This window comes from Bombina bombina, unplaced genomic scaffold (assembly GCF_027579735.1).
Source record: "Bombina bombina isolate aBomBom1 unplaced genomic scaffold, aBomBom1.pri scaffold_556, whole genome shotgun sequence".
Taxonomy (NCBI): domain Eukaryota; kingdom Metazoa; phylum Chordata; class Amphibia; order Anura; family Bombinatoridae; genus Bombina; species Bombina bombina.
The window spans coordinates 147,049-170,023 of record NW_026512715.1 but is presented as its reverse complement, the minus strand read 5'-3'; the positions used below and the strand labels follow the sequence as shown (position 1 = coordinate 170,023).

At 41.3% G+C, this 22,975-nt stretch overlaps 1 protein-coding gene across 2 annotated transcripts in view; it reads left to right on the top strand.

Annotated features, from left to right (window-relative positions):
• Positions 1–1,647: 1,647 nt before the first annotated feature.
• LOC128644504 (N-alpha-acetyltransferase 80-like) overlaps positions 1,648–22,975 on the top strand; it is a 29,475-nt gene continuing 8,147 nt past the window's right edge. The window contains exons 1-2 of one of the 2 annotated variants that reach the window (XM_053697086.1): positions 1,658–1,715; positions 13,595–13,728. In XM_053697086.1, the coding sequence (XP_053553061.1) occupies positions 13,652–13,728 (77 nt within the window). In that variant the 5' untranslated portion in view covers positions 1,658–1,715; positions 13,595–13,651. Of the gene's footprint in view, positions 1,716–13,594; positions 13,729–22,975 lie in introns of both variants that reach the window. The other variant, XM_053697087.1, reaches the window with a different exon arrangement.

Here is a 22,975-nt window from a genome sequence, read left to right as displayed (position 1 = left end):
GTGATTGGTGAATTTAATGTTTCTGGTTTGCTGGGAAGGTGCCGCTCCGTCACTTTTCATGAAAAATCGTTTTACAGGCCGAAACGGGTATTGAAACATGGTTTCTGTGGATGGTTTGTCGTTGATTGCACTTATCACATTTAGTTATATGTGGATGGGTAATTTGTTCTGTATATGTTGTTGAGAAGGTGCCGTTACGTCACTTTTCATGAAAAAGCGTTTTAAAAGCTGGAACCTTTATTGGAACGTGGTTTCTGTGGATGGTTTGTGGTTGATTACACTTATTTTATCTAGTTATGTGTGTCTGGTGAATTTGGTCTGTATATGTTGTTGGGAAGGTGTCATTCCATCACTATTAATGAAAAAGTGAATTACTGACCAGAACAGATATCATAAAGAGGTTTCTGTGGATGCTTTGTGGCTGATTACACTCATTACATTTGGTTTCTGTGGATGCTTTGTGGCTGATTACACTCATTACATTTAGCAATGCGTGAGTGGTGAATTTGATGTATCTAGTTTGCTGGTAAGTTGCTGTTCCGTCACTTTTCATGAAAAAGTGTATTACAGGCCGGAACCGGTATTGGAACGTGGTTTCTGTGGATGGTTTGTGGTTGATTACACTTATTTAATCTAGTTATGTGTGGCTGGTGAATCTGGTCTGTATATGTTTCTGGGAAGGTGCCGTTCCGTCACTTCTCATGAAAAAGCGTATTACAGGCCAGAACAGGTATTGAAACATGGTTTCTGTGGATGGTTTGTGGTTAATTACACTTATCACATTTAGTTATATGTGGATGGTTAATTTGGTCTGTATATGTTGTTGAGAAGGTGCCTTTCCGTCACTTTTCATGAAAAAGCGTTTTAAAGGCCAAAATAGGTATTGGAACGTGGTTTCTGTGGATGGTTTGTGGTTGATTACACTTATTTTATCTAGTTATGTGTGTCTGGTGAATTTGGTCTGTATATGTTGTTGGGAAAGTGCTGTTCTATCACTTTTAATGAAATAGTGTATTACTGGCCGGAACAGATATCATTAAGAGGTTTCTGTGGATGCTTTGTGGCTGATTACACTCATTACATTTAGCAATGCGTGACTGGTGAATTTGATGTATACAGGCCGGAACGGGTATTGGAACGTGGTTTCTGTGGATGGTTTGTGGCTGATTAGACTTATTACATTTAGGCATGGGTGACTTGTGAATTTGGTGTATCTGGTTTTCTGGGAAGGTGCTGTTCCGGGCTGTTATTTTTGGTTCCAGACACTATTTTGGTAGTTAAAGGGTTAATTAATTATTATATCACAAAGATTCTTGTTCCTAAAATTGTTCTCAAGAGTCTCTAACACATCCCATTATATTTTAAATCAATTTCCTTCATAAAAGGCCTGTTCCAGCCTGCACCGTTCCTTTATATTGTACCCTACAGTCCTGTAGTCTTTTGTCTCCACATAGAGGTCAAATGTGGTAATTGCATCGCTTTGAATCCGTTAGTACTCACGCCTCTCTCCCAGCTAAAAAAAAAAAAGGATACTAAAAATAAAACGACTACAATTCCCAGCAAGCACTACTTCCGAAGGATTGGCTCTTCTATATGATGTTCAAATATTTGATTGGTTGACATACCGATGATGCAAAGACTGTCATCATTTGATTGGCCGAACCAGAGGGAACTTAAAGGCACATGGGGGAGAGCTCAGTGCTCAGAGTGCTGGGGTGAGTGGGTACCTTGTGCTGCTGCAATAATGCCGGTGGGGTGTGTTTATGTTAAACGGGAGGTTCAGGGGCGAACTGCACGAGGATTATATATATAACATATGCATGCTGAGATAGCTGCTGTCACCAATGCTATAAGGAAAACACGTTGTACTCTGCATTCTTTACTGTTCGTATACACTGACCTAATACTACAACCAGGAAGAAAAGTAGGTTTATTCCCCACCATTAGACATGTTTATATATAATTCAATAGCAAAAGATCTCTAATTTAAGAGTTCCTAAGATAAAAAGCAAGAAAATTCAGAAATTAATCTCCCCAACACTGTGTTATATAAGAATTACTGTGTGTGTATATATATAGTAGTAGTTGTGTTATGTTTGTGTGCTCTTCTCGTATATTGTGTGTGTGTGTGTGCAGTATTTGTATATTGTGTGTGTGGTGGTTAGGGTGTGTGCAGTGTTTGTATATTGTGTGTGTGGTGGTTAGGGTGTGTGCAGTGTTTGTATATTGTGTGTGTGGTGGTTAGGGGGTGTGCAATGTTTGTATATTGTGTGTGGGGTGGTTAGGGTGTGTGCAGTGTTTATATAGTGTGTGTGGTGGTTAGGGTGTGTGCAGTGTTTGTATGTTGTGTGTGTGGTGGTTAGGGTGTGTGCAGTGTTTGTATGTTGTGTGTGTGGTGGTTAGGGTGTGTGCAGTGTTTGTATAGTGTGTGTGTGGTGGTTAGGGTGTGTGCAGTGTTTGTATAGTGTGTGTGGTGGTTAGGGTGTGTGCAATGTTTGTATATTGTGTGTGGGGTGGTTAGGGTGTGTGCAGTGTTTATATAGTGTGTGTGGTGGTTAGGGTGTGTGCAGTGTTTGTATGTTGTGTGTGTGGTGGTTAGGGTGTGTGCTTTGTTTGTATAGTGTGTGGTGGTTATGGTGTGTGCAGTGTTTGTATAGTGTGTGTGGTGGTTAGGGTGTGTGCAATGTTTGTAAATTGTGTGTGTGATGGTTAGGGTGTGTGCAGTGTTTATATAATGTGTGTGTGGTTAGGGTGTGTGCAGTGTTTGTATATTGTGTGTGTGGTAGTTAGGGTGTGTGCAGTGTTTGTATATTGTGTGTGTGTGGTGGTTAGGGTGTGTGCAGTGTTTGTATATTGTGTGTGTGGTGGTTAGGGTGTGTGCAATGTTTGTATATTGTGTGTGTGATGGTTAAGGTGTGTGCAGTGTTTATATAGTGTGTGTGGTGGTTAGGGTGTGTGCAGTGTTTGTATATTGTGTGTGTGGTGGTTAGGGTGTGTGCAGTGTTTGTATATTGCGTGTGTGTGTGGTGGTTAGGGTGTGTGCAGTGTTTGTATTTTGTGTGTGTGTGGTTAGGGTGTGTGCAGTGTTTGTATATTGTGTGTGTGGTGGTTAGTGTGTGTGTAGTGGTTAGGGTGTGTGCAGTGTTTGTATATTGTGTGTGTGGTGGTTAGGGTGTGTGCAGTGTTTGTATATTGTGTGTGTGGTGGTTAGTGTGTGTGCAGTGTTTGTATATTGTGTGTGATGGTTAGGGTGTGTGCAGTGTTTGTATATTGTGTGGTGTGGTTAGGGTGTGTGCAGTGTGTGTATATTGTGTGTGTGGTGGTTAGGGTGTGTGCAGTGTTTGTATATTCTGTGTGTGGGGGTTAAGGTGTGTGCAGTGTTTGTATATTGCGTGTGGGATGGTTAGGTTGTGCAGTGTTTGTATATTGTGTGTGGGGTGGTTAGGGGGTGTGCAGTGTTTGTACATTGTGTGTGCAGTTTTTGTATATTGTGTGTGGTGGTTAGGGTGTGTGCAGTTTTTGTATATTGTGTGTGTGTGGTGGTTAGGGTCTGTGCAGTGTTTGTATATTGTGTTTGGGGTGGTTAGGGTGTGTGCAGTGTTTGTATATTGTGTGTGTGGTGGTTAGGGTGTGTGCAGTGTTTTTATATTGTGTGTGGTGGTTAGGGTGTGTGCAGTGTGTGTATATTGTGTGTGTGGTGGTTAGGGTGTGTGCAGTGTTTGTATATTGTGTGTGTGATAGGGTGTGTGCAGTGTTTGTATATTGTGTGTGTGTGGTGGTTAGGGTGTGTACAGTGTTTGTATATTGTGTGTGTGTGTGGTGGTTAGGGTGTGTGCAGTGTTTGTATATTGTGCGTGTGGTGGTTAGGGTGTGTGCAGTGTTTGTATATTGTGCGTGTGGTGGTTAGGGTGTGTGTAGTGTTTGTATATTGTGTGTGTGTGGTTAGGGTGTGTGCAGTGTGTGTATATTGTGTGTGGTGGTTAGGGTGTGTGCAGTGTTTGTATAGTGTGTGTGGTGGTTAGGGTGTGTGCAGTGTTTGTATATTGTGTGTGGTGGTTAGGGTGTGTGCAGTGTGTGTATATTGTGTGTGTGGTGGTTAGGGTGTGTGCAGTGTTTGTATATTGTGTGTGTGTGATAGTTAGGGTGTGTGCAGTGTTTGTATATTGTGTGTGTGTGTGGTGGTTAGGGTGTGTACAGTGTTTGTATATTTTGTGTGTGTGTGGTGGTTAGGGTGTGTGCAGTGTTTGTATATTGTGCGTGTGGTGGTTAGGGTGTGTCCAGTGTTTGTATATTGTGCGTGTGGTGGTTAGGGTGTGTGCAGTGTTTGTATATTGTGTGTGTGGTGGTTAGGGTGTGTGCAGTGTTTGTATATTGTGTGTGATTGTTAGGGTGTTTGCAGTGTTTGTATATTGTGTGTGGTGGTTAGGGTGTGCACTGTTTGCATATTGTGTGTGTGGTGGTTAGGGTGTGTGCAGTGTTTGCATATTGTGTGTGTGGTGGTTAGGGTGTGTGCAGTGTTTGTATATTGTGTGTGGTGGTTAGGGTGTGTGCAGTGTTTGTATATTGTGTGTGTGGTGGTTAGGGCTGTGCAGTGTTTGTATATTGTGTGTGTGATGGTTAGGGTGTGTGCAGTGTTTATATATGTGTGTGTGGTTAGGGTGTGTGCAGTGTTTGTATATTGTGTGTGTGGTAGTTAGGGTGTGTGCAGTGTTTGTATATTGTGTGTGTGGTGGTTAGGGTGTGTGGTGGTTAGGGTGTGTGCAATGTGTTTGTGTATTGTGTGTGTGTGTGGGGTAAGGGGTGGTGATGCAGTGTTTATAGTGTGTGTGTGGTGGTTAGGGTGTGTGCAGTGTTTGTATATTGTGTGTGTGGTGGTTTGGGTGTGTGCAGTGTTTGTATATTGTGTGTGTGTGGTGGTTAGGGTGTGTGCAGTGTTTGTATATTGTGTGTGTGTGGTTAGGGTGTGTGCAGTGTTTGTATAGTGTGTGTGGTGGTTAGGGTGTGTGCAGTGTTTGTATATTGTGTGTGTGGTGGTTAGGGTGTGTGCAGTGTTTGTATATTGTGTGTGTGTGTGGTGGTTAGGGTGTGTGCAGTGTTTGTATATTGTGTGTGATTGTTAGGGTGTGTGCAGTGTTTGTATATTGTGTGTGTGTGGTTAGGGTGTGTGCATGTTTGGTATATAGTGTGTGTGGTGGTTAGGGTGGTGTGCAGTGTTTGTATATTGTGTGTGTGTGTGGTTAGGGTGTGTGCAGTGTTTGTATATTGTGTGTGTGTGGTTAGGGTGTGTGCAGTGGTTTGTATCATTGCTGTGTGATGAGGTTAGGTGTGTGCAGTGTTAGTATATTGGTGTGTGGTGGTTAGGGTGTGTGCAGTGTTTGTATATTGTGTGTGTGGTGGTTAGGGTGTGTGCAGTGTTTGTATATTGTGTGTGAGGTGGTTAGGGTGTGTGCAGTGTTGTATATTGTGTGTGTGGTCGTGTTGGGTGTGCAGTGTTTGTCTGCGTGATTGGTGTTGTAATAGTGATGAGTGGTGGTTAGGGTGTGTGCAGTTAGGGTGTGTGCAGTGTTTGTATATTGTGTGTGGGGTGGTTAGGGGTGTGTGCAGTGTTTGTATATTGCGTGTATGGTTAGGGTGTGTGCAGTGTTTGTATATTGTGTGTGTGTGGTGGTTAGGGTGTGTGCAGTGTTTGTATAGTGTGTGTGTGTGGTTTTTAGGGTCTGTGCAGTGTTTGTATATTGTGTGTGTGGTGGTTAGGATGTGTGCATTGTTTGTATAGTGTGTGTGTGTGTGTGTGTGTGTGTGTGTGGTTTTTAGGGTCTGTGCAGTGTTTGTATATTGTGTGTGTGTGGTTAGGGCTGTGCAGTGTTTGTATATTGTGTGTGTGGGGGGGGGTTAGGGTGTGTGCAGTGTTTGTATATTGTGTGTGGTGGTTAGGGCTGTGCAGTGTTTGTATATTGTGTGTGTGGTGGTTTCGGGGTGTGCAGTGTTTGTATATTGTGTGTGTGTGGTGGTTAGGGGGTGTGCAGTGTTTGTATATTGTGTGTGTGGTGGTTTGGGGGGTGCAGTGTTTGTATATTGTGTTTGGTGGTTAGGGGGTGTGCAGTGTTTGTATATTGTGTGTGTGGTGGTTTGGGGGTGTGCAGTGTTTGTATATTGTGTGTGGGGTGGTTAGGGGGTGTGCAGTGTTTGTACATTGTGTGTGGGGTGGTTAGCGTGTGTGTAGTGTTTGTATATTGTGTGTGTGGTGGTTACGGTGTGTGCAGTTTTTGTATATTGTGTGTGGTGGTTAGGGTGAGTGCAGTTTTTGTATATTGTGTGTGTGTGTGGTGTTTAGGGTGTGTGCAGTGTTTGTATATTGTGTGTGTGGTGGTTAGGGTGTGTGCAGTGTTTGTATATTGTGTGTGTGGTGGTTAGGGTGTGTGCAGTGTTTGTATATTGTGTTTGGGGGTGGTTAGGGTGTGTGCAGTGTTTGTATATTGTGTGTGTGTAGTGTTTGTATATTGTGTGTGGTGGTTAGGGTGTGTGCAGTGTGTGTATATTGTGTGTGTGGTGGTTAGGGTGTGTGCAGTGTTTGTATATTGTGTGTGTGGTGGTTAGGGTGTGTGCAGTGTTTGTATAGTGTTTGTGTGGTGGTTAGGGTGTGTGCAGTGTTTGTATATTGTGTGTGGTGGTTAGGGTGTGTGCAGTGTGTGTATATTGTGTGTATGGTGGTTAGGGTGTGTGCAGTGTTTGTATAATGTGTGTGTGATGGTTAGGGTGTGTGCAGTTTGTATATTGTGTGTGTGATGGTTAGGGTGTGTGCAGTGTTTGTATATTGTGTGTGTGATGGTTAGGGTGTGTTCAGTGTTTGTATAGTGTGTGTGGTGGTTAGGGTGTGTGCAGTGTTTGTATATTGTGTGTGTAGTGGTTAGGGTGTGTGTAGTGTTTGTATAATGTGCGTGTGGTGGTTAGGGTGTGTGCAGTGTTTGTATATTGTGTGTGATTGTTAGGGTGTGTGCAGTGTTTGTATATTGTGTGTGGTGGTTAGGGTGTGCGCAGTGTGTGTATATTGTGTGTGTGTGGTGGTTAGGGTGTGTGCAGTGTTTGTATATTGTGTGTGTGGTGGTTAGGGTGTGTGCAGTGTTTGCATATTGTGTGTGTGATGGTGTGTGTGGTGGTTAGGGTGTGTGCAGTGTTTGTATGTTGTGTGTTTAGTGTTTGTATATTGTGTGTGTGGTAGTTAGAGTGTGTGCAGTGTTAGTATATTGTGTGTGTGGTGGTTAGGGTGTGTGCAGTGTTTGTATATTGTGTGTGTGGTGGTTAGGGTGTGTGCAGTGTTTGTATATTGTGTGTGTGTGTGTGGTGGTTGTATATTGTGTGTGTGGTGGTTAGGGTGTGTGCAGTGTTTGTATATTGTGTGTGTGGTGGTTAGGGTGTGTACAGTGTTTGTATATTGTGTGTGTTGTGGTTAGGGTGTGTGTGGTGGTTAGGGTGTATGCAGTGTTTGTATATTGTGTGTGTTGTGGTTAGGGTGTGTGCAGTGTTTGTATATTGCGTGTGGGGTGGTTAGGGTGTGTGCAGTGTTTGTATATTGCGTGTGATGGTTAGGGTGTGTGCAGTGTTTGTATATTGTGTGTGTGGTGGTTAGGGTGTGTGCAGTGTTTGTATAGTGTGTGTGGTGGTTAGGATCTGTGCAGTGTTTGTATATTGTGTGTGGGGTGGTTAGGGGGTGTGCAGTGTTTGTACATTGTGTGTGGGGTGGTTAGCGTGTGTGTAGTGTTTGTATATTGTGTGTGTGGTGGTTAGGGTGTGTGCAGTTTTTGTATATTGTGTGTGGTGGTTAGGGTGAGTGCAGTTTTTGTATATTGTGTGTGTGGTGTTTAGGGTGTGTGCAGTGTTTGTATATTGTGTGTGTGGTGGTTAGGGTGTGTGCAGTGTTTGTATATTGTGTGTGTGGTGGTTAGGGTGTGTGCAGTGTTTGTATATTGTGTTTGGGGGTGGTTAGGGTGTGTGCAGTGTTTGTATATTGTGTGTGTGTAGTGTTTGTATATTGTGTGTGGTGGTTAGGGTGTGTGCAGTGTGTGTATATTGTGTGTGTGGTGGTTAGGGTGTGTGCAGTGTTTGTATATTGTGTGTGTGGTGGTTAGGGTGTGTGCAGTGTTTGTATAGTGTGTGTGTGGTGGGTAGGGTGTGTGCAGTGTTTGTATATTGTGTGTGGTGGTTAGGGTGTGTGCAGTGTGTGTGTATGGTGGTTAGGGTGTGTGCAGTGTTTGTATATTGTGTGTGTGATGGTTAGGGTGTGTGCAGTGTTTGTATATTGTGTGTGGTGGTTAGGGTGTGTGCAGTGTGTGTATATTGTGTGTGTGTGTGGTGGTTAGGGTGTGTGCAGTGTTTGTATATTGTGTGTGTGGTGGTTAGGGTGTGTGCAGTGTTTGCATATTGTGTGTGTGATGGTGTGTGTGGTGGTTAGGGTGTGTGCAGTGTTTGTATGTTGTGTGTTTAGTGTTTGTATATTGTGTGTGTGGTGGTTAGGGTGTGTGCAGTGTTTGTATATTGTGTGTGTGTGTGGTGGTTAGGGTGTGTGCAGTGTTTGTATATTGTGTGTGTGGTGGTTAGGGTGTGTGCAGTGTTTGTATATTGTGTGTGTGGTGGTTAGGGTGTGTGCAGTGTTTGTATATTGTGTGTGTTGTGGTTAGGGTGTGTGCAGTGTTAGTATATTGTGTGTGTGGTGGTTAGGGTGTGTGCAGTGTTTGTATATTGTGTGTGTGGTGGTTAGGGTGTGTGCAGTGTTTGTATATTGTGTGTTTGTGTGTGGTGGTTAGGGTGTGTGCAGTGTTTGTATATTGTGTGTGTGGTGGTTAGGGTGTGTGCAGTGTTTGTATATTGTGTGTGTTGTGGTTAGGGTGTGTGCAGTGTTTGTATATTGCGTGTGGGGTGGTTAGGGTGTGTGCAGTGTTTGTATATTGCGTGTGATGGTTAGGGTGTGTGCAGTGTTTTTATATTGTGTGTGTGGTGGTTAGGGTGTGTGCAGTGTTTGTATAGTGTGTGTGTGGTGGTTAGGATCTGTGCAGTGTTTGTATATTGTGTGTGTGGGGGTTAGGGTGTGCAGTGTTTGTATAATGTGTGTGTGGTGGTTAGGGGGTGTGCAGTGTTTGTACATTGTGTGTGTGGTGTTTAGGGTCTGCGCAGTGTTTGTATATTGTGTGTGTGGTGGTTAGGGTGTGTGCAGTGTTTGTATATTGTGTGTGTGGTGGTTAGGATGTGTGCAGTGTTTGTATAGTGTGTGTGTGTGTGTGGTTTTTAGGGTCTGTGCAGTGTTTGTATATTGTGTGTGTGGTGGTTATGATGTGTGCAGTGTTTGTATAGTGTGTGTGTGGTTTTTAGGGTCTGTGCAGTGTTTGTATAGTGTTTGTGTGGTGGTTAGGGCTGTGCAGTGTTTGTATATTGTGTGTGTGTGTGGTGGTTAGGGCTGTGCAGTGTTTGTATATTGTGTGTGTGGGGGGGGGTTAGGGTGTGTGCAGTATTTGTATATTGTGTGTGTGGTGGTTAGGGCTGTGCAGTGTTTGTATATTGTGTGTGTGGTGGTTTGGGGGTGTGCAGTGTTTGTATATTGTGTGTGTGTGTGGTTAGGGGGTGTGCAGTGTTTGTATATTGTGTGTGTGGTGGTTTGGGGGCGTGCAGTGTTTGTATATTGTGTGTGTGTGGTGGTTAGGGCTGTGCAGTGTTTGTATATTGTGTGTGTGGTGGTTAGGGTGTGTGCAGTGTTTGTATATTGTGTGTGTGGTGGTTAGGGCTGTGCAGTGTTTGTATATTGTGTGTGTGTGGTGGTTAGGGCTGTGCAGTGTTTGTATATTGTGTGTGTGGTGGTTAGGGCTGTGCAGTGTTTGTATATTGTGTGTGTGGTGGTTAGGGCTGTGCAGTGTTTGTATATTGTTTGTGTGGTGGTTAGGGGGTGTGCAGTGTTTGTATATTGTGTGTGGTGGTTAGGGGGGGTGCAGTGTTTGTATATTGTGTGTGTGGTGGTTAGGGTGTGTGCAGTGTTTGTATATTGTGTGTGTGGTGGTTAGGGGGTGTGCAGTGTTTGTATATTGTGTGTGTGGTGGTTTGGGGGTGTGCAGTGTTTGTATATTGTGTGTGTTGTGGTTAGGGCTGTGCAGTGTTTGTATATTGTGTGTGTGTGTGGTGGTTAGGGGCTTTGCAGTGTTTGTATATTGTGTGTGTGTGGTGGTTAGGGGGTGTGCAGTGTTTGTATATTGTGTGTGTGGTGGTTGGGGGGGTGCAGTGTTTGTATATTGTGTGTGTGTGGTGGTTAGGGCTGTGCAGTGTTTGTATATTGTGTGTGTGGTGGTTAGGGCTGTGCAGTGTTTGTATATTGTGTGTGTGTGTGTGGTGGTTAGGGCTGTGCAGTGTTTGTATATTGTGTGTGTGGTGGTTAGGGCTGTGCAGTGTTTGTATATTGTGTGTGTGGTGGTTTGGGGGTGTGCAGTGTTTGTATATTGTGTGTGTTTGTGTGGTGGTTAGGGGGTGTGCAGTGTTTGTATATTGTGTGTGTGGTGGTTTGGGGGGGTGCAGTGTTTGTATATTGTGTGTGTTTGTGTGGTGGTTAGGGGGTGTGCAGTGTTTGTATATTGTGTGGGGGTTAGGGTGTGTAGTGTTTGTGTGATGTGTGAGCACTGCTTGTATAACGGATTAGAGCATGTCATTTTTAGACTATAATGGCTCTTTAAACTTTTTGTAGCTTTTTACCCACTAATACTAAGACCCACGTTTCTGGCTCTTTTTTGGATATTCACTTAAAAGCTGATACGTCCATATGCACCATAAAGATGCCTTCAGCCCTGTTAAGCAAACAAGCTATGGGTTGTTGAGTGGTATCCACATGGATGTTGAGGCACAAAAGAGATGAAACCTTTAGAATGAAAGTTAGGATTTATTCTTTTTAAAGGCACGTTTATGTCACCCCCTCCTTTACACAGGGACACAATAGCTCGAGTTTCCCCCTATTCTCTCCCTTTAAAGGTACAGTAAAGTCGCAATTAAACTTACATGATTCAGAGCATGCCATTTTATGCAACTTTCGAGTTTACTTCTATTATCTAATTTGCTTTGTTTTCTTAGTAACCTTTGTTGAAAAGAATACCTAGGTAGGCTCAGGAGCAGTGATGCACTACTAGAAGCTAGCTGCTGATTGGTGACTGCACATACTGTATGTGCCTTTTGTCACTGGTTCATCTGTGTTCAGCTAGCTCCCAGTAGTGCATTGCTGCTCCTTTAACAAAAGAATGCCAAGAAAACAAAGCAAGCTTGTGTGCTCTGTCTGAATTATTATCTCCCTTTAAGACCTTAGCAGCTCTTGGGAACGGCATTTTACCGTGCATCAGTACATATTTATTGGGGTAAATTTACCATCCTGCAGGCGGACAGGATCGCAAGTAGTGAACCTGTCCACATGTTTTATCGCAGGGCGAAATTTATCATTGCACAAGTGGATTTTTGTGCACGCAGCTCCAGCGCAACCAATTGTGCTAGAGCAGGGAATGTCAATCACCCTGAACAAGCAAGAGGAAAAAAGAATCAGTTTTTGCTTCTTAAATGTGTGGAGCAGACTCGCTTATGCAAACCTCTTCCACATAGCCGGAAAAGGTGTGCACGCTTCTTGATAAATGCACCTCTTTACCTCAGAAACTATTTTAAGCGAACCTGCTCTACATAGCCAGAAATAACTGAGAACGCTTCTTGATAAATGTACCCCTTTACCTCAGAAACTATTTTATGTGAACCTGCTCTACATAGCCGGAAATAACTGAGAACGCTTCTTGATAAATGCACCCCTTTACCTCAGAAACTATTTTATGCGAACCTGCTCTACATAGCCAGAAATAACTGAGAACGCTTCTTGATAAATGCACCCCTTTACCTCAGAAACTATTTTATGCGAACCTGCTCTACATAGCCAGAAATAACTGAGAACGCTTCTTGATAAATGTACCCCTTTACCTCAGAAACTATTTTATGCGAACCTGCTCTACATAGCCAGAAATAACTGAGAACGCTTCTTGATAAATGCACCCCTTTACCTCAGAAACTATTTTATGCGAACCTGCTCTACATAGCCGGAAATAGCTGAGAATGCTTCTTGATAAATGTACCCCTTTACCTCAGAAACTATTTTATGCGAACCTGCTCCACATAGCCGGAAAATCTGCAAATGCATCTTGATAAATGTACCCCTTCACCTCACAAACCAAAATCCTAAAGCTTGATACATTTACCCTATAAGTATTGCAGACGTTTCCTGTAGCAGCCATTGATAACATCCTATATAATAAAAGGCCAAGTGTGTTTGTCCGATGCTGTCATGCGCAGTAGAGACAGCACGAGGACAAACACACCTGGCCTTTGAGTCCCTAGCTGATCTGTGGTAGAAGTGAGCGGGGGCGTGGTCGGACATGAATGGCCGTGGTCGGACATGAATGGCCGTGAAGGGGGCGTGGCCGGGCGCGGTTGCGCGATAGAAGGGAGAGAGATAGAGAGAGGGGGGGGGGGGAGCAGGGGAGAGAGATAGAGAGCAAAAGAGAGGGGGGAGAGAGAGCAAATGTAGGGGGGAGGGAGAGAGCACAAGGGGTGGGACCACTGTACTGCAAAAAATGGCCCGTGTGAACTGGCTTTAGGACTAGTAATTTATAATAGGAAATCAATGTCTAATTGTTATAATTATGTGTGTGATTTCTTTCTGTTTTTGAGTAGTAAATTTGTGAAATTATTTTTAAATGCTTTTAATGTTCTCTTCCACGTTTTTAGCTCACTAGGGAGCAGGGACTTTGTAATCCTTCTGTCCAAGTCTGCCTCCCCTGACTTATGTTTATTGCACCAATAGTTTCTGCAGCACTATACAGGGGGTACAATACAAATAAACATAATAATGATAAATTATTCTGGGTTTGACCCTAAAAATAGATTTATTTGTTATTAATTGTTATTCCTAAAGTCCATTTTTTTTACAAGTTTTCATTACATGATAGCCCCAAACAAATTGATGTGTTGCAAAAATATATAATTTGAGAAAGGTTTTATGGTTATAGCGCAAATTATGTAGATACCAAATTTGTATCACTCAGTAATAGGAGAAAGAAGATAGAAGGCTGATTTGGTTACTTAAGTACTTGTTGGGACTAGCTACGACCATGTGTGTGCATGTGCATGATATGGTTAATCTGACACATCCTTATCATTAAAGGGACATGAAATCCAAAAAGTTTCGTTCATGATTTAGAAAGAACATGCAATTTCAAACAACTTTCCAATTTGCTTCTATTTCCTAATTTGCTTCAAACTCTTGATATCCTTTGTTGAAAAGCATATCTAAATAGGCTCAGTAGCTGCTGGTTGTTGGCTGCACATAGATTCTTTGTGTGGTTGGCTCACCCATGTAAATTGCTATTTCTTTAACAAAGGATATCTAAAGATGAAGCAAATTAGATAATAGCAATAAATTGGAATGTTGTTTTAAATTGTATTCTCTGTCTGAATCATGAAAGAAAAATATTTGGTTTCATGTCACTTTAAAACTATTACAACAATTTTGACATCTTTATACAATTTGTCTGTGAAGCAGATCTGCTTTAGAAGGTGACCCTGTATTGCGCCATTGTGAGGAACATCATTTTGATTTATGATGAGTATTTCAAGTCACCCCACAGAGAAATACGTAAATGATCAATGGACCCTGCAAGCAAGAAGCAACCCAAGGTGAATTGTTTTCTGTTTGAGTGGAAAGGGACTTTTTTCTTACTGGTCTGCTGGGATTTGTTTTGTTTGTGCCGTAGAGGGAACTGATAAAGTTTGCCTTGTTTTATAAAAACTCAAGTACTCACCAACTTTCCCAGCGTGTTAGTAAATGGTTTACATCATGTGTTCTCACTTAAAGGGACAGTGTATTGTAAAATAGTTTTTCCTTAATGAATTTCCAGTGACTTGTTATACCAGATTTAAAGTATAAATTGTATGAGAAATTGCTTCTTTATGGTTGTGTTTATATATGGAATAGCTGGCTTTGTTCTTTGAAATCACAACCCATTAAAATGAGTTGAACTTGCAGGGAAATCAGATCACCTTATTTTATCGCTTTCTGTTCACACATATGCTTATTTATATTATTTCTTTCTGTATATCAAAGCCCATTACTTAGAGAGAACAAATAAAATTAAGACTGTGTTACTTTCTTCTCCTACCTCCCAATAGGAGTGTAATTTCTTATGCTGGCTATGTTTACACAGCTTTTCTATGGCCTATACTTAAAGGGACATGAAACCCAAACATTTTCTTTCATGATTTAGACGAAGCATACAATTTTAAACAACTTTACAATTTACTTCTATTATTTAATTTGCTTCCTTCTCTTGTTATCCTTTGCTGAACGGTTTATCTAGGAAAGTTCAGGAGCAGCAAAGAACCTAGGTTCTAGCGGCTGATTGTTGTCTGCATATATATATACTCATTGTCATTGGCTCACTCATGTGTTCAGTTAGAAACCAGTAGTGCATTGCTGCTCTTTCAACAAATAGTACCATGAGAACAAAGAAAAATTAATAATAGGAGTAAATTAGAAAGTTGCTTAAAACATAATTTATGTGAGAACTTACCTGATAAATTCATTTCTTTCATAATGGCAAGAGTCCATGAGCTAGTGACATATGGGATATACAATCCTACCAGGAGGGGCAAAGTTTCCCAAACTTCAAAACACCTCACCACACCCACAATTCAGTTTAACAAATAGCCAAGTAGTGGGGTGATAAAATAAGTAGTAAAAAAGCATACAAAAAGAAGAACTGGAAATATAATTGTGCTTTTTATACAAAAACCATAACCACCATAAAAAGGGTGGGCCTCATAGACTCTTGCCAATATGAAAGAAATGAATTTATCAGGTAAGTTCTTACTTAAATTGTGTTTTCTTTCATGTAATTGGCAAGAGTCCATGAGCTAGTGACGTATGGGATAGGAATACCCAAGATGTGGGAGACCACAGAAGAGTCACTAGAAAGGGAGGGATAAAATAAAAACAGCTATTTCCGCTGAAAAAATTAAATCCACAAAAAAATAAGTCTTTCTTAGAAATTTCACATAAATTTCAAGAAAAAAAACTTAAATCATAAGCAGAAGAATCAAACTGCCTGAAGAACTTTTCTACCAAAGACTGCTTTAGAAGAAGCAAATTACATAAAAATGGTAAAATTTAGTAAATGTATGCAAAGAAGACCAAGTTGCTTCTTTGCAAATCTGATCAACCGAAGCTTCATTCTTAAAAGCCCAAGAAGTGGTGACTGATCTAGTAGAATGAGCTGTAATTCTCTGAGGCGGAGACTGTCCCGCCTCCAAATAAGCCTTGTGAATCAAAAGCTTTAACCAAGATGCCAAAGAAATGGCAGAAGCTTTCTGACCTTTCCTAGGACCAGAAAAAACAACAAATAGACTAGAAGTCTTCCTGAAATCTTTAGTAGCTTCGACATAATATTTCAAAACAGCCAAATAATGTAAAGATCTTTCAAGAAAATTCTTAGGATTAGGACACAAGGAAGGAACAACAATTTCCCTACTAATGTTAGAATTCACAACCTTAGGAAGAAATTTAAACGAAGTCCACAAAACAGCCTTATCCTGATGGAAAATCAGAAAAGGAGACTCACAAGAGATAGCAGACAATTCAGAAACTCTTCTAGCTGAAGAGATAGCCAAAAGAAACAACACTTTCCAAGAAAGTAGTTTAATATCCAAAGAATACATAGGCTCAAATGGAGAAACATGCAAAGCCTTCAAAACCAAATTAAGACTCCAAGGAGGAGAAATGGATTTAACAACAGGCTTGATACAAACCAAAGCCTGAACAAAACAGTCAATATCAACAAGTTTAGCAATCTTTCTGTGAAATTAGAACAGAAAGAGCAGAGATTTGTCCCTTCAAGGTACTTGCAGACAAACCTTTATCCAAACCATTGGGAAGAAACTGTAAACTCTAGGAATCCTAAAAGAATGCCAAGAGAATTTATGAGAAAAACACCATGAAATATAGGTTTTCCAAACCTGATAATAAATCTTCCTTGAAAAAGACTTACGAGCCTGTAGCATAGTATTAATCAGAGAAACCTCTATGACTAAGTACTAAGCGTTCAATTTTCATACCTTCAAATTTGGCGATTTGAGATCCTGATGAAAAAACTGCCCTTGAAACAGAAGGTCTGGCCTTAAAGGGAGTGGCCAAGGTTGGCAACTGGACATCCGGACAAGATCCGCACACTAAAAGCTGTGAGGTCATGCGGGTGCTTTCAGAAACACATGCAATTGTTCCAATATGATCTTGGAGATCACCCTTGGAAGTAGAACTAGAGGCGGAAAAATGTAAGCAGGTTGGTAAAACCAAGGAACTGCTAACGCATCCACCATCTCCGCCTGAGGATCCCTGGACCTGGAAAGGTACCTGGGAAGCTTCTTGTTTAGATGGGAAGCCATCAGATCTATTTTGGGGAGACCCCACATCTGTACAATCTAACAAAATACATCTGGATGGAGAGACCACTCCCCTGGATGTAAAGACTGACGACTGAGGTAATCCGCTTCCCAATTGTCTACACCTGGGAAATGTATCGCAGAAATTAGACAGGAGTTGGATTCTGCCCAAGAAAGTATTCAAGATACTTCTTTCATCGCTAAAGGACTGCGAGTACACCACAGTTTTGATATTGTCTGTCTGAAAACAAATTAATGATTCTCTCTTTAATAGAGGCAAAGCCTGAAGAGCCCTGAAAATAGCACAGAGTTCTAAAATATTGATTGGTAACCTCGCCTCTTGAGGATTTCAAACTCCTTGTGCTGTCAGAGACCCCCAGACAGCACCCCAACCTGTGAGACTTGCATCTGTTGAAATCACAGTCCAAGCAGGACGAATAAAAGAGGCCACTTGAATAATCCGATGATGGTCTAACCACCAGGACAGAGAGAGATGAATTTTGGGATTTAAGTATATCAACTGTGATATCCGAGTATAATCCCCGCACCATTAATTCAGCATGCAAAGCTGCAGAGGTCTCATATGAAAACAAGCAAAGAGGATCGCGTCCGATGCTGCAGTCATGAGACCTAAAACTTCCATGCACATAGCCACTGAAGGGAATGATCGAGACTGAAGGTTTCGACAGGCAGAAACCAATTTAATTTGTCTCTTGTCTGTTAAAGACAGAGTCATGGATACTGAATCTATCTGGAAACCTAAAAAGGTGACCCTTGTCTGAGGAATCATGGAACTCTTTGGTAAATTGATCCTCCAACCTTGTCTTTGAAGAAACAACACAAGTTGATTTGTGTGAGATTCTGCTAAATGAAAAGATTGAGCCAGTACCAAGATATTGTCTAAATAAGGAAACACTGCAATACCCTGCTCTCTGATTACAGATAGAAGGGCACCAAGAACCTTAAAAAAGATTCTTGGAGCTGTTGCTAGGCCAAATGGAAGAGCAACAAATTGGTAATGCTTGTCTAGAAAAGAGAATCTCAGAAACCGATAGTGGTCTGGATGAATCGGAATGTGAAAATACGCATCTTTTAAGTCTATTGAGGACATGTAATGACCTTGCTGAACAAAAGGCAGAATAGTCCTTATAGTCACCATCTTGAAAGTTGGGACCCTTACAAAATGATTGAAAAACTTCAGATCCAGAACTGGTCTGAAAGAATTTTCCTTCTTCGGGACAATGAATAGATTTGAATAAAAACCCAGACCCTGTTCCAGAATTGAAACTGGTACAATTTCTCCTGAAAGCTCTAGATCTGAAACACACTTCAGAAAAGCCTGAGCTGTCACAATATTTGTTGGAACGTGAGAGAGAAAAAATCTTCTCACAGGAGGTTTTATTATGAAACCTATTCGATACCCCTGAGAGACAATATTCTGAATCCAATGATTCTGAATGCAACCTGCCCAAACATCTTGAAATAATTTCAGTCTGCCCCCACCAGCAGAACTGTATTGAGGGCTGCACCTTCATGCAGTCTTGGGGGCTGGCTTTGGTTTCTTGTAAGGCTTGGATTTATTCCATCTCAAGGATGGCTTCCAATAGCCAGTCTTTAGGGGAAGGAGTGGTTTTCTGTTCTCTATTCTGACGAAAGGAACGAAACCGATTGGAAGCTTTAGATTTGCCTTTTAGACTTTTTATCTTGAGGCAAAAAAACTCCCTTCCCCCAGTAATAGTTGAAATAATAGAATCCAGCTGTGAACCAAACAAATTATTACCCTGGAATGATAGAGATAGTAACCTAGATTTAGATACTATGTCAGCATTCCATGATTTGAGCCATAAAGCTCTTCTAGCTAAAATAGCCAAATACATAGATTTAACATTAATCTTGATGATATCAAAAATAGCATCACATATAAAATGATTAGCAGGTTGAAGCAAACGAACAATGCTATGCAAATAAGAGTCTTTTTCCCGTTGTGCTAAGCTATCCAACTAAAAAGTTGATGCAGTCGCAACATCAGCCATAGAAATGGCAGGTCTGAGCATATAGCCAGAATGCAAATAAGCTTTCCTTAGATAAGATTCAATATTTCTATCTAAAGGATCCTTAAAAAAGTACTATCTTCCATATGAATAATAGTACGTTTAGTAAGAGTAGAAATAGCCCCATCAACCTTAGGGATTTTTTCCCAAAACTCCTAATTTAGCCACTGGCAAAGGATACAACTTTTTAAACCTTGTAGAAGGAAGAAAAGAAGTATCAGGCTTAGACCATTCCTTAGCAATCACATCAGAAATAGCATCAGGAACAGGAAAAACCTCAGCAGAAGTCACAGGAGGTTTATAAACAGAATTTAAACCTTTACTGGATTTATTATCAAGAGGACCAGACTCCTCAATATCCAAAGTTATTAACACTTCTTTTAACAAAGAATGAATATACTTGTTAGAGCTGATTCTGTGAATGTGTATCAAAATATATGAAACACAACTTCAGATCTCAATTTGTAATTGTAACTATTTAAATAGATGTTTTGTATCACTTTGTTTCAGATATTTATTATTGATGAATGAATATCTGGTAAGGAAGTGGTAAAGAGTTTTAATTTGAATTTTGATATGAAGTTTAAGCAGGAAACTTTATGTAAAATTCCTGTTAAAGATGCTGATTACTGTGGAATCAGACTTAATGCCTGACTTGAACGTTTGTACAAGGTAGCTGCTAGGCAAAGTTAATTTAAATAGGCAGCGTTAGACTGACTTGAGGGGCTGCTATTCCGATTCTGACTGAAAGCTGTAGTAAGGTTGCGTCACCAATGACGATCAGCTGTGTCAGAGAGTGGGAGGAGTCAAGCTCCGTTGTTTTTGGAGAGCAGAGGAAAGACTTTAACTTAAGTTATAAGAAATTGGGGTAAGAAATAAATTAAATGCAATACCTTCCTTCAGTTCGAGATGGTATTTGTAAGTTCCTTGCTCCTATGATTAAGTTGTACTCGCTCAGAGCGGAGTGGGGAATGGTTCCTGAGCTAGCAGTTGGTAGCGGTTATAGAAAACCCTCTTCCTCTATAGAATGAGCTGACTGCAGGTTTTAGTTTCCAGCACACTGATATCATCTGATGCGAAGTTGAGCTGTGATCACTCAGGGAGCGCGAGAGACGCTCCTCTAACAGCTGTAGGTTAGTCGGTAAGGGGAAATCCTTTACGGAGTTCAAAAAGACCTGACTGCAGGCTTAACTTCACATACACAGGAGCGGTGAAAGTATATATCCAGTAAGGCAGACCTCTGAGAATCCAAGGTTAGAGGACTGTAGAAAACAAGTTCTTGAAAAGGCTCAGTTCTGTTCCGTGTAGTTCAGCAAATAAAACTAATTACTAAGCACCTGGTTCAGGTTGCGTGAGTCTTTTAACAGGAAGGAGGTGGAGAGACTGAGACGTCTTCAATTAAAGGGACAGTACAAGCAAGCTCCTGACAATACTCAGTCTTAAAAAGATAAGATGATTTATCAGTGTCAATGTCTGAAGTAGGATCTTTTGAGTTCAGAGAGATCCTCATCAGAGGAGGATATATCAGTATGTTGCCGGTCATTACAAATTTCATCAGTAGTATGAGAAGTTTTAAAAGACCTTTTACGTTTATTTGAAGGCGGTATAGCAGCCATAGCATTCTGTATCGCCTCAGCAATATAATTTTTCATATCAACAGGGATATCATGTACTTTAGATGTTGAAGGAACAACAGATACTGTACTAGCACTAATAGAAACCTTTTCTGTATTCAAAAGCTTATCATGACAACTGTTACATACTACAGCTGGAGATATAATCTCCACTAGCTAACAGATACACTTAGCTTTGGTAGAACTGTGTTCAGGTAGCATGGTTCCTACAGCAGCTTCTGAGACAGGATCAGAATGAGACATCTTGTAAAATGTAAAAAAAGAAAAATAACATTAAACAGAAATATCTTATTTCCACATATAGCAGTTTCAGGAATGGAAAAAATGCAAATGCTAAAATTGGCAAAAAAAGCAAATAGCATAGCCCTCTGAGCATAAAGAAGGCAAGGAGCATTTAGGAAGTGAGGTAAAATAAAAAAAAATTTTTGCCGCCAAGTATGACGCACAACGCAAAAGGAAGTTGAGAAATGTTTTGGCGCCAACAAACATCCGGAAATGACGCAACTCGCGTCATAACAAACACAATTTCGCGCCAAACAACCTAGCGTCAACCCGGGCCAGATTGGGCAGCCGGGATACCGGGAAAAATCCCGGTGGGCCGCCGTCCGGCAGCTCATCTGGGCTGGCTGGCTGCTGTATATATTATTGCAGTTTTGCTAAATTGCTCTAAGTTCTTGTTGCGAGTCAGTCCCTGTTATACACACAGTATTTAGTCCCCACTGCTGCAGCATCCGTGTAGTAAAAGTTATTATTTTATTAAACTTCTAAGTTATTTTTTTTATATTGTTAACCCCTTAACCCCCTCTCCGTCCGACCGCTGCTGCGGCTGCCTCACTCTGACTCGGACCGCAACTAGTAACTTAGTTCATCACTGGGCCGCCAGGGAGGAGGAGGCAGGAGGATCATCATATGTGGGCCGGGTCAGGCAGCAGGTGGGGCAGGCCTGGGCCGGCGACTGTGATGTCACGAGAGTTGACTGTCTGTCTCACCAGCACCACGTGACATAGTGGAGGGAGCCTCAGCCAGGGAGCGGCTGCGTGTGTCGCATCATCAGTCAGTATCAGTTAGCAGCCGTGTCACGTGTGGACAGAGAGTGGGAGCAACCAAGGTCCAGGGACTGAACTGAGTCTGAAGAGAGTCGAGCCCTCACCTCAAAGACGGGCCGACAGCGGGACCTTTAGGACGGCGGACGGCAACTTAGTAAGTTGGTAATTTTTTTATTTGGGCACTGGCAGGCAGCAGCAGGCCAGCAAAAAAGCAGAGCAGCACTGACTGAGCAGAGGCAAACATTGTGGTCGGTCAGGAGTCAGGGCAGAACTTAGAAGATCACTGATCAGTCACCACACAAATTCATCTCATTCTCTCATCATGTATGTAGTATAATTTTTTTTATTAATTTTATTATGATGAACAGTGAAGATCAGTGATTGTGAAGTGATATACAAGTTAGTGACTGACTGTGTGGAAGTCCAGACTCCAGTACAGTAGAAGATATTACAGTGACGGGCACTGAGAACTGGCACTATTCTGCTAAGTGGCTAAAGTAATGGATGTCATAATGAATCAGTTGGCTGATTTTCAAACAGAAGCAACTTTTGATATTAACATAACAACACAGTCACTATGCTGCCTCTCTTTTGCTATCAATATCAAGCATATGATGTAGCCTTTATATTATACAATGTGGAAAAATAAATGCAGTTTAAGTTTTGCAGCTGTTATTGACAATGAAGTTATGCTGTCCCTGGGAATACTACTACCTGTTTTGTGATGTTTATTCTTTGGTGGTGGGGGCAGTAATCTGCTGGGAAAGTGCACTGTTTAAAATAGCAGGAACAGCATAAATGCTTTACTGTGTATTATGTTTAAAGAGTTTTATCCTTCATTAAAGAAATGTGCAGATACAATTTTTTTTGAGAGTATCATGTACAACTGCAATGCTGTGTGTAGGTTGGTTCACAAAGGCAACATAAAATTGTATTCAATAATTCGGTTACACAATGCATAGAAGCATTCTTGCATATAAAGAACATTATTTCACAGAATATGAAGTATATATATATATATTTAATTGAACTTAATTCTACAGGTCAGATGTAGAGTTGAAGGGAAAACCAGCTAGAGCATAGTTGGCTTTCTTGAATGGGGCGGGGCTGGTCTATACAAATTTCCAGGACCGTTCTGATTTTCCAGTCCGGCCCTGGCGTCAACTAAGACTCAGGAAATGACGAACTTGCGTCATGACAGACGCACATTTGAGCTCAAAAAATTTCTTGCGCCAAGAATGACGCAATAAATAACAGCATTTTGCGCCCTTGCGAGCCTAATTTGCCCGCAAATATTCCAAGAAAAAACACGTCAAATTGAAAAAAAGACTATACCCCAGGTAAGACAAACTTCCTACTCGTATCCTCATATTTGGCAGTAATTTATCTATAAATATTCCCATATAGGAATCAGACATATATTTTAAATGTGTGTCTTTGTGTGAACATTTTTAATGTATCTATTAAAGGTTAATTTTTAATTTGGTTTAGCTTAGTGCTCCTACTAATAAGTGTCTTGAACTATCTTGCTCACATACAAGACCCCCCAGGAATGAGAGTGCTGTTAAGGTGTACTATAATATCAGTTTCTTACTGATTTAAGTTTGAAAGTTTGTAAAACTGAATTATGGGTGTGGTGGGGGGTGTATTTATAGGCATTTTGAGGTTTGGAAAACTCCTGGTAGGATTGTATATCCCATACATCACTAGCTCATGGACTCTTGCCAATTACATGAAATAAATTGCTTCTCTATCTGAA